Genomic DNA, 11,218 nt, shown 5'->3' on the forward strand with positions numbered 1-11,218 from the left:
GAATTTTGAGGCGCTGGGGTGGATCTCATAGCGGAGATCCGGGATTCGCGTTTTGGCTCCTGTGTGACTTTAGGAAAGTCACGGGCCCTCTCTGAATCTATTTCCTCAGGTATACAACGGAGATGACGATAACAATAGCGGTTGCAGACCTCTCTAATCTGCCTTTGGGGTCTCCTCCTGACCCTCTTCCTGCGCCCCCTTGGTGGGAAACAAGGAGCATTATTCCCATTTCACAGTCAGAAACACCGAGGCGCAGAGTTGATTTGAATGTTTTCTCGGGTGACGAGGGGAGACACTAGAGGAGGGGGCGGGGCTTCAAGCCAACTGGATGGGCCGAGGCAGGGCTATTAATATCGGGGCGACTAAGGGTTGAGGGAGAATGTGCTGAGCCGGGAAACCCGGACGCCACTGAGGCTGCAACTCTATCTTCTTTGGCGAGCCAGCCAGCGGGACGGGGACTCAGCAACGGCGGGAGGGGCGGGGCCTCCGCGGGTGGGCGGGGCTATAACGGCGCCGCCCTACCAGGCTCTAGCGCCGACGAGGTTCCAAGCCTTTCCTTGGCTCGTTCGGCCGTCCAATCACATCTCGGTATCTGCCTGCCGCCGCCTGTGAACCGGAAAGCTCGCCTCACCTCTTCACAGCTTCTATTGGTCGTGGCAGACGTCCTTTTGACACTATCCCCGCCCCGATACGGAAGCGGCGGGGTACTCCCGATCCCACCGCGGGTGGGCCCAAGCCATGGGGCAGCCCTGGGCGGTGGGGAGCGCCGAGGGGGCACACGCGCGGCTGCCCCTTGTGCTCACTGCGCTGTGGGCCGCGGCTGTGGGCTTGGAGGTGGCCTACGTGCTGGTGCTTGGTCCTGGGCCTCCCCCGCTGGGACCCTTGGCCCGGACCTTGCAGCTTGCCCTGGCAGCCTTCCAGCTGCTAAACCTACTGGGCAACGTGGGGCTCTTCCTGCGCTCGGATCCCAGCATCCGGGGTGTGATGCTGGCCGGCCGTGGTCTGGGCCAGGGCTGGGCGTGAGTGGGGCACGGGGTCTGGCAGGGGTGGGGTGTGGGGCCGGGGGAGCTTGGGGCAGGGGGAGGGCCCTAGGACCTGATGATAGAACCAGTTTACAAAGATCCGCTTGTTGGAGCCAGAGAACTCCTTTAGAACCAGAAGCCACAAGAAGTATCATTCATTCACTTACAAACATTGAGTACCTACTGTGTGCAAGGTACTGTTCTAGGCACTGGAGGTGCAATAAAACGTATTCCTGATTTTAGCGGAGGAGGGGGCAGATGATAAACTTCAGGTGTAATAAATAAACAAATAATATAGAATGTTAGAAGCTGGTGGTGGTAAAGAAACAAAAAGAGCAGCTTAAAGAGGATGCAAATGGCAGTTTGAAACAGAGTGGCAGGCCTCATTGAGAAGGTGGTATTTGGACAAAGACTTGAAGAGGGTGGGAGAGTTAGCCCCACTCATCTGGGGAAAGAATGTTCTAGGCAGAGGGAACAGGCAGTGCAAAGGCTCTGAGGCAGTTGTGTGCCCAGCATGTTCCAAGAACAGCCAGCCAGCCAGTGTGGCTGACGTGGAGTGAGATGGGGGAGAGGAGAGGTTAGAGATGTAAACCTTTGAATTTGTGGCTTTTTACTAGAAGCGAAATGGAGAGCTGTTGGAGGGTTTTGAACAGAAGAGGGGCATGATTTCAATTTTCTTTCTTTCTTTTCTTTTTTTTTTTTTCCTTTTGCGTTTTCTAGGGCCACATATGGAGCATATGGAGGTTCCCAGGCTAGGGGTCTAATCGGAGCTGTAGCCACCGGGCTACGCCGCAGCCACAGCAACGCAGAATCCGAGCCACGTCTGCGACCTACACCACAGCTCACGGCAACACTGGATCCTTAACCCACTGAACAAGGCCAGGGATGGAACCCGAAACCTCATGGTTCCTAGTCGGATTTGTTAACCACTGCACCACGACGGGAACTCCTCAATTTTCAAAAGATCAGCGTTGTCAGGTTCAATCCCTGGCCCAGGAACTTCTGAATGCCACATCCGTGGCCAAAAAAAAAAAAAAAAAAAATAGAAAAGAAACATCCTGGGGACAAAGGTGGAATCAGGGAGATGGGGCAAGAGGCTGCTGCAACAATCCAGGGTAGAGTTCGTGGTGACGGGCCACAGTGGTGACAGTGGAGATGAGAAGTTTGCTCTGGATGTTAGAAGCCAGAGAAGGGGCTCAGGACTGGGGCTGTCAGAGCTGGACGAGCCCTCAGACCTGCTGTTCTAGAAGTGGAAGAAGGGTCTGGGAAGTAGTGCTCGGCTTGCATATACCCAGCGAGGGCTGTGGCTGTGTCTGTTCCCCAGGACAGGTTCAGGGGCTGACCCGGGCATGATGTGGGGCAGTTGGAGCTGCCAGGGGAACTGACCCTGTGGTTCCTTCCCTGCAGTTACTGCTACCAGTGCCAAAGCCAGGTGCCGCCACGCAGTGGGCATTGCTCCGCCTGTCGCATCTGCATCCTCCGCCGGGACCACCACTGCCGCCTGCTGGGCCGCTGCGTGGGCTTCCACAACTACCGGCCCTTCCTGTGTCTGCTGCTTCACGCCGCAGGTGTCCTGCTGCACGTCTCTGTGCTGCTGGGCCCGGCCCTGTCAGCTCTGCTGCGAGCCCACACGCCCCTCCACACGGCCGCCCTCCTCCTGCTGCCCTGGCTCATGCTGCTCACAGGTGGGGAGCCGGGGAGGCTGAGGCCCATCCTGGGGGGAGATGGGATTTCTGGCTGGTTCTCCAGGCAGTGCCCTGGGACCCAGTCCCAATGTCATGACAGGAGGTGAGGGCAGCCAGGGATTCAGCTGGGTGTACGCGCTGGCAAAAGAGTAGACCCTCGGAGTTCCCGTCGTGGCGCAGTGGTTAACGAATCCGACTAGGAACCATGAGGTTGCAAGTTCGGTCCCTGCCCTTGCTCAGTGGGTTAACGATCTGGCATTGCCGTGAGATGTGGTGTAGGTTGCAGACGCGCGGCTCAGATCCTGCATTGCTGTGGCTCTGGCGTAGGTCAGGGGCTACAGCTCCGATTTGACCCCTAGCCTGGGAACCTCCATATGCTGCGGGAGCGGCCCAAAGAAATAGCAAAAAGACAAAAAAAAAAAAAAAAAAAAAAAAAAAAGAGTAGACCCTCCACGCAGGTACAGAGTCCAGGCTGAGATCAGGGGAGGGTACCTGGAGGCACTGGCAGAGGAGGAAAGACTAGGGGTATTTCACTGCGGGGGCGGGTGGGGGATGGTGAGGGAGTATTGTAAGTCCAGGCGGGGGCATTCTTGTTTTTTTGTTGTCGTTGTTGCTTTTCTTTGTCTTTTTGCCTTTTCTAGGGCCGAACCTGCAGCATATGGAGGTTCCCAGGCTAGGGGTCTGTTTGGAGCTGAAGCTGCTGGCCTACATCACAGCCACAGCAACGCGGGTTCCGAGCTGCATCTGCAACCTATGCCACAGCTCATGGCAACACCAGATCCTTAACCCACTGAGTGAGGCCAGGGATCGAACCCGCAACCTCATGGTTCCTAGTCGGATTCGTTAACCACTGAGCCATGACAGGAACTCCATGGGGCGGGGGCATTCTGAGCTGGGGAAACAGTGTGACAGAGGCTTAGAGGCTGGGCAGGGAGGGGTGAAGGTGTTTTGATGGAAATTGTGAGAATTGAAACCAGGACAGTTAGGTTAGCTCTGGCTGGTGGAGGCCTCTGGTGTGGTATGAAGAGACGGCCCTTACTGGACCGGGCAGTGGGGAGCCAGTGAAGGTTATAGGCAGGGGACGTTGGGAGGGGAAGTTTGGGCTCGGGAGGCTGACTGAGAAGCTGTGCTCTGGATGACACTCTTTCCTCTGCCACCGCCCAGGATAGAAACCCCACTTTTTTTTTTTTTATACTTGGTTATCTGCCCCCCAGAATGCTTTGACTGTCTCTTCCCTGACTCCTTCCTCCTGACCTCTCAGCGGTCCTCTCTGTCACCTTGTCCTGCAGTAGCTAAACCTCCTGACCACTCCGAATAGTGGCTGTGTCTCCCCATCCTATCCAAGGCCAGCTCTGTCCCTAGGACCCCTCCCTGAAGCCCAGGGGTGGCCTTGGAAGGCCCGTAGGATTGTCAAGGTCTTCCTCTGCCCACATGGCCTCCTCTGCCCCCCCAGTGACCCCCCGTCTCCACTGAGACTTGAGCCCTCCCCCCCAACTTGGTCATCCACAGCCTCCCACTCACTTCCCGAACCCACTGAAGACTTGGGCTCCAGCGCTCTGTCTCTCTCAGCCCTGGGCCTTGTTGAAATCACAAGTACCTGCAGGTCTGGCTGAATGGCCCCAACCACTTGGCTTCTTGACCTTCTCCTCCATTTGACTTCCTTCCTCTGCTCTGCATCTGTGCCCCAGTCCTGTTGGAATCCAAAATGTGTCACCCGGGAGTTCCCTTTGTGGCTCAGTGGGTTACGAACCCAGCTAGTATCCATGAGGATGCAGGTTCCATCTCTGGCCTCGCTCAGTGGGTTAAGGCTGTGTTGCCATGGCTGTGGTGTAGGCTGGCAGCTGCAGCCCTGATTCAACCCCTGGTCTGGGAACTTCCGTAGGCTGCAGGTGCGGCCCTAAAAAGCAAAAAAGCAAAAAAAAAAAAAAAAAAAAGTGTTACCCATCAGTCACCCCTCTCTTTGGTCCCACTTCTCCTATCCATCACTTACTCTTTCACTCTGAGACACCTGCTCCAGAGCCCTGGCCTCACCTTTCTTCCCATCAGCACCTTCTGTCTTCACCGCCGCAAGGCCAGCTCGGTGCCCTCATTTCCACTCTTCTCCTGCAACATCTCAAGCCTCTTCGCTCTGTCTTGCTTGCACTGTGCCTTCCTGGCTTCTCTGTGTCTGCCCCTTGGCTGCTGAGAGCGGCCAGAGATGCCCAGAAGTTCATGGCAGTTGGTACCATGTCACGTTCATGCTGCTGACCTCAACAGGCCATCCGTGGTGCCTGGCCACCCTGGTTTCTCATCAGCTTGCTCCCTGTAATGCCTGCAGCTGAAACCTTCCCACTTTCCTGTCCTCTAAGCCCTGCCTCTCTTGAAAATCCATCACTGAGAAAATCAGACATCAGCGGGCACGTCCAGAATTGTCTGTCCTGCCCTGGGGTCAGGAGCTGACTTCCCCCGCGTCTCCCAGGGTCCGGCCCCTCCTCCTCCCTGCTCAGGGGCCCCACACCAGGGGTTGCCTCTCCCCCCGCCAATCCAGGCTCCCTCCGCTGGCTTCCTTCGGGTTTTCCCTTGGTACATACCCTAACTTCAGCCAGCATCCTTCTCCACCTTGTGTCTCTGGCTCTTCGTCAGCAGCCAAGTCAAAGGACGGGCCTGGGCTCATGGGCTGCTTTTCCTCACCTCCCCGCATTTCCCCGTCTGCTCCAGACTGGCTCCTGCCCCCGTCTGTCCCCCTAGACCTCCACAGTCCCCCTGCCTCTGTCTCCACAAAATCCAGAAGACCCTTCTGAGCTGTCTTCTTGCTTCATGAGACCTGAGACCTCTCAGTCTCATGAAACTGCTGACCTCCAGCCACAGCTTGTACTTTGGGGTTTCCTACTTCCTTTCTGGGTTCCTTATATCTGGTCTCTAAGGACCTAATTTCCTGGCTGAGGTCGAGGCATGGTTCTCATCTCTCTACATGCTCTGCTGGGTCTCGGAACTGTCTTTTGTACCAGCCACTAGGAAAGCTGCATATCTGGCCCGGGCTTCTCTCCTGAGCTTCCGGAACCATCCACTCGATGTCTCACAGGCACTTCTCCATCCTGTCCTAGGACCTTTAGACAGAGTGTTTCCTCCGCTATTCACCTAGCAAATACCTCCGGAACCTTCAGGCACCACCCGAAACATCACTGTCAAAATAGATGAAGTTGGAGTTCCCGTCGTGGCGCAGTGGTTAACGAATCCGACTAGGAACCATGAGGTTGCGGGTTCGATCCCTGCCCTTGCTCAGTGGGTTAAGGTTCTGGCGTTGCCGTGAGCTGTGGTGTAGGTCGCAGACGCGGCTCGGATCCCACGTTGCTGTGGCTCTGGTGTAGGCTGGTGGCCACAGCTCTGATTCGACCCCTAGCCTGGCAACCTCCATGTGCCGCGGGAGCAGCCCAAAAAATAGCTAAAAAGACAAAAAAAAAAAAAAAAAAAAAAAAAAAAAGATGAAGTTGACTTCCCTGAGTCTCTCTCTCTTTTTTTTTTTTCTTTTCTGGCTGCACCTGAAGCATACAGAAGTTCCCAGGCTGAGGATTGAACCCAAGCCACAGCAGTGACAAGACCAGATCCTTCACCACTAGGCCACCAGAGAACTCCCTCCCTGAGCCTTTTAATAAGTTTGAATGTCATCTTCTCCCACCATAGGCTCTTTTTTATTGAAGTAAAATTCATGTAACATGCAACTCAGAATTTTAACCATTTTCAAGTGCACAATTCAGTGGCATTTAGTACATTCATTCAGTGTTGTGCAGTCATCACCACGGTCTAATTCCAGACCATTTTCATCACCCCCAAAAGAGACCCTGTATCCTTTAAGCAGTCTGTCCCCCCTCCCCACGAGCGCCCCCCAGCCCCTGGCAACCACTAATCTTCTGTCTGTCTCTATAGATCTGCTTGTTTGGGACACTGCATATAAATGGCACCATACAATGTGACCTTTTGTGGCTGGCTTCTCTCGCTTGGCATCAAGTTTTAGGGCATCTTGTAGTTCATATTAGTTCAGCTGATACCCATTACCTACTGGTGGGTTAGGATGGCTCAAGCTGCTATACTTTTCCGTTGTCACACACATCACAGCTGTAATTGAGTAACTGAGACGGGAAGTCTTGAATGTCTTGTCTGCCAGCTCCCTGAGGGCAGAGATGCGCCCTACCATTCATCCTGGGATTCCCGGAGGCGCTACCCAGTCTGATGTGTGAGTGAGAGTCCCATCTAGGCAGGGGGCTGTGTCTGCCCTGCTCACCACCGGTGTGGTCCCATCAGCCAGCACGGATCGGCCATGGGGGGCAGCGACTCTGTTTGCCCCATGGAGGAGTGAGCCCTGCTTCTCGGTGGTGTGGGGTGTAGGGAGTGGGGGGCGGGGGGTGAGGGGAGGGCGGGGCCCCGCTGCTGCTGCTGCTCCCTGACCCTCTCGGCTCTCCCCTGGCAGGCAGAGTGTCGCTGGCGCAGTTCGCCCTGGCCTTCGTGACCGACACGTGTGTGGCAGGTGCGCTGCTGTGCGGGGCCGGACTGCTCTTCCATGGGATGCTGCTGCTGAGGGGCCAGACCACGTGGGAGTGGGCTCGGGGCCAGCACTCTTACGACCTGGGGCCCTGCCATAACCTGCAGGCGGCGCTGGGGCCGCGCTGGGTCCTTGTCTGGCTCTGGCCCTTCCTGGCCTCCCCGCTGCCTGGAGACGGGATCACCTTCCAGACCGCAGCTGACGTGGGGCTCACGGCTTCTTGACGTCTGGAAGAGCCTGAGCGGCGCAAGGAGCGGGGACACGAGAGGCGACGCATAACTCAGTTCCGGCCCACCCCCCAGCCTCCGGGCGGGGGCAGGTTGGTACTTTCGGCAACTCCAGCCCCACCCTTGGCCTTTCCCTTCCCAGCTTGGATTCCCAGTGCCCGGGGCTCGGGCCCTGTGAGTCAGCCTTTGTCGACGGCCCCTGAGTACAGTGGAGGGTCTGGCAAGGGGCTGCTCGGCCTGTCCAGCTGCCCCTTGGCCCGGTTAATAAAGTGCCCACGTGGTTCTTGACTCCCTCCATCTTCGTAGGTTTCTGGCCCTTCACTGTTGCCCAGGCTGCTTTTGGTTCCTCTGACCGCAGGCCTGCGGAGCACGGAACGCCTGAGGGCGAGAGGAGCCAGGGCTCTTGGGGTTGCGGGGTGGGGGTGGGGGGGTGCCAAGGCAGAAGGGAGCGAGCCAGGGTATGCGAGTCCAGAATTCTCTCCCAGGTTCAGTGCCCTAGAGTTAGGAGCAGTTCAACGCCGACGATCTCATTGAACTTCTCTGGGACACAGGACAGCAGTGACATGGGTGATAAAACTTAAAGCTCTGAGACTTATGGGATAAGATCCTGGGGTAGTAAATGGACAAGGTCGGATTTGAACCCAGGTCTTTGTGCTTTGTTACCCTTGCACAGCCCAGGGGAGTGAGTAGGAAAAAATCAAGGCAGAGAAGTCAGGTGGGGGATGGAGCTGAGAGGCCCCGGCTCCTCTCTGGACCCCTCAGGAGCTTCCGTTCAAACACTTTCATTTAAATATAGTAAAGTAGACACTTCCAGTAAATGAGGTAGGTTTAAACATGTGTTAAACATGTTTGCCTCTTCCCTCTTAAAATCTGAAAAAATAGTAAGGAAATAAAAAAGACGTGAATTTACAAGAAAAAAGAAAAGAGGGAGAGAGCAGCAGACCAAAGAGGTTGATAACATGTTGAGACGTGGGAGGGACCCAGGCCCAGTTCCTGGCTTGGAGAAGGAGCAGCTGAAATTAAAGCATTCCCAGAGGGTGGGGCCAAGGGGCAGCCACAGCGCCCCCCATCCCAGAGCCCTGGAGAGGCTCGGGGGTTCCACCAGCACCTTGGAAGGCAAGGTCTGGGGCTGACAGTAGGGACTGATCCCAAGTCTCTCTGAGGAGTAGCTAGGAGTAGCCCACCTGACCCCTTGCAGCCGAGCAGCTACCCCACTAGGCTGGAGGTGGGGACTTCCATTGCGGAGGGTGGGGGTGAGAGGCTGGACCAAAAATGGGGTGAAGTGAAAATCAACAGATACTGCTGGAGGCGGAGGAGGTCCTCCAGTGACACGGCAGGCTTGCCTCCAAGAACCCTCAGAGCAGCCCGCCCTTCTGCCAGGCCCGTGCCACCAAAGTTTGAGCTGCTAGGACTTTGTTTTCCCACAGCGCATGCTCTATTACTATTTTTTAACTGTTAGGAACTTGGTGTGCCTGTCACTGTGCTGTACATAAGCTTTGGCAGACTTCCTGCTTCCTCCTCTGCTTTACCCCTCATCCTCCAAAATATGGTTTTTAAAAAATTTTTTTTAATGATTATTAAATAGAAGATGCAAGAAAATGTTTATAAAATAAAGAGAAACAGCACCCTCTTCAGCCCCATTTAGGAAGCGGGTACCATTTCCTTTGAAGCCCCTGCCGTGCCTCCCTGGTAGAGGAAACACTGAGCTGGCTTTGCTTTGTGATTTTATTACATATGTTTGTATGGGTTTTGCATGTTCTGAATTTTATATAAGTGGAGCCATACCCTGTTTATTCTCCTGTGATTTGCTTTTTCAGTCAATATGACGTTTCTGAGATTTCTCCAAATCAATGTGTGTGGCTGCAGGGCATTCCTTTTTCTTGCTGTATAGTGACCCATCAAAGATACCACTATGGGTTTTTCTATTTTGTCCCACTGATCATTTTATCTACCCGTGTGTGATCCCCCACGTTCTGTTCTTGGCCCTTGCTCTTCTGTATAAAGTTTAGAATTAGCTTGTAAAGCTCTACCAATAAAACCCCTTCGAAATTGTGAATGGAGCCCAACCTAATCTATAGATCAGTCTGGGGAAAATCAGCATCTACACGAAATTGAATTTTCCAGTTCATGAGCATGGTGAATCTCTTCATGTAATGTTCTCAATAAAGTTGTATACTTTTTCTCATAAAGATCATACTTTTTTTTTTTTTTTTTTGTCTTTTTAGGGCCACACCCGTGGCATATGGAGGTTCCCAGGCTAGGGGTCGAGTTAGAGCTGCAGCTGCCAGCCTTCACAGCCAGAGCAATGCCAGGTCTGAGCCACATCTGCGACCTACACCACAGCTCACGGCAACGCTGGATCCCTAACCCACTGAGTGAGACCAGGTATTGAACCCGCATCCTCATGGTTTCTGCTGAGCCACAACAGGAACTTCAATATCATACCTTTTTTGGTTGGATTTATTCTTAAGTATTTGATAGTTATGTATTGTTCATGGTTTATGAAGATAATATTTTTATGTCCAGCAAACCTAAAACTTATAATTTACTTGTAAATTCTGACTTTTCTATATTTATAATCATATCTATGAAAAGATAATTTTGTTCTTTTTTTCATCCCTCTTATTTTTCTTGCCCTTCTGTCTGAGTGAAGGCAAAGGGTGGGCATCTTTGACTTGTTTCCGACCTTAGAGGGAATAATTTCAGTATTTCACCATAGTTTGCTATAGGTTTTTTTTTTTTTTTTTTTGCCATACCCATGTCATATAGAAGTTCCTGGGCTAGGGATTGAATCAGAGCTGCAGCTGCAACCTACACCACAGCTGTGGAGCTGTGGGATCACCAGATCCTTAACCCACTGTGCTGGGCCAGGGAACCAACCCACACTTCCGCAGTGACCTGAGCCACTGCAGCTGGATTTTTAACCCACTGCGCCACAGCAGGAACTCCCCTAGGTTTTTTTTAAATTGATGCCTTTTATTAGGCTGAGTTTCCTTTGATTACGAATATATTAAGCTTTTTTTTTTTTTTTTTTTTTTTTTGCTTTTTAGGGCTGTGCCTGTAGCATATGGAGGTTCCCAGGCTAGGGGTCAAAACAGAGCTGCAGCTGCTGGGCTACATCACAGCCACAGCAATGCCAGATCTGAGCCACATCTGCCACCTACACCACAGCTCACAGCAATGTTGGATCCTTAACCCACTGAGCGAGGCCAGGGATTGAACCATCATTCTCACGGATCCTAGTCGGGTTCGTTAACCACTGAGCCATGAAGGGAACTCCCAAATGTATTAAACTTTTATTTTTATCCTTTTATTTCACTTTCTGCCTTTTAAGAATGGGCTGTAGGTGGATTTTTAAAATGTAGGTAACAGTTTGTCTTCTAATGGAAGTTATTTAGTCATTTGTATCTATTGTAATTAATGTTCTTGGATATATTTCTACTCCTTTATTTTGTGCTATTGTCCTATCTTTTCTAGTTTTTTTACCTTTTCATTTATTTTTTCCTGGGTGCAGAATTCTAGGCTAATAGTTATTTCCTGTCAATATATTGAAAATGTGATTCTTTTAGTCTCCACTGTTGCTGTAAGTCAACTGTTTTCTATTTTGCTGTTTTTGTTGTTACTGTTCCTTTGAAGATAATTTTTTTGGCCACACCCATGGCATGCAAAGTTCCCGGGCCAGAGATCGAACCCATGCCATAGCAGTGACAATGCCAGATCCTTAACCCACTGAGCCACAAGGGAACTCCTAAAGGTACTTTTTGTCTC

General features: G+C 52.8%; 1 protein-coding gene across 1 annotated transcript; it reads left to right on the forward strand.

The window, feature by feature from the left end:
- ZDHHC24 (zinc finger DHHC-type containing 24) lies at positions 623–9,639 on the forward strand. The gene is made up of 3 exons (XM_003122494.6): positions 623–1,019; positions 2,430–2,707; positions 7,152–9,639. Exons 1-3 carry the CDS (start codon positions 739–741, stop codon positions 7,445–7,447), a joined length of 855 nt encoding a protein of 284 aa, XP_003122542.3. The 5' UTR covers positions 623–738; the 3' UTR covers positions 7,448–9,639.

The sequence above is a fragment of the Sus scrofa genome, chromosome 2, assembly GCF_000003025.6.
Source record: "Sus scrofa isolate TJ Tabasco breed Duroc chromosome 2, Sscrofa11.1, whole genome shotgun sequence".
Taxonomy (NCBI): Eukaryota; Metazoa; Chordata; class Mammalia; order Artiodactyla; family Suidae; genus Sus; species Sus scrofa.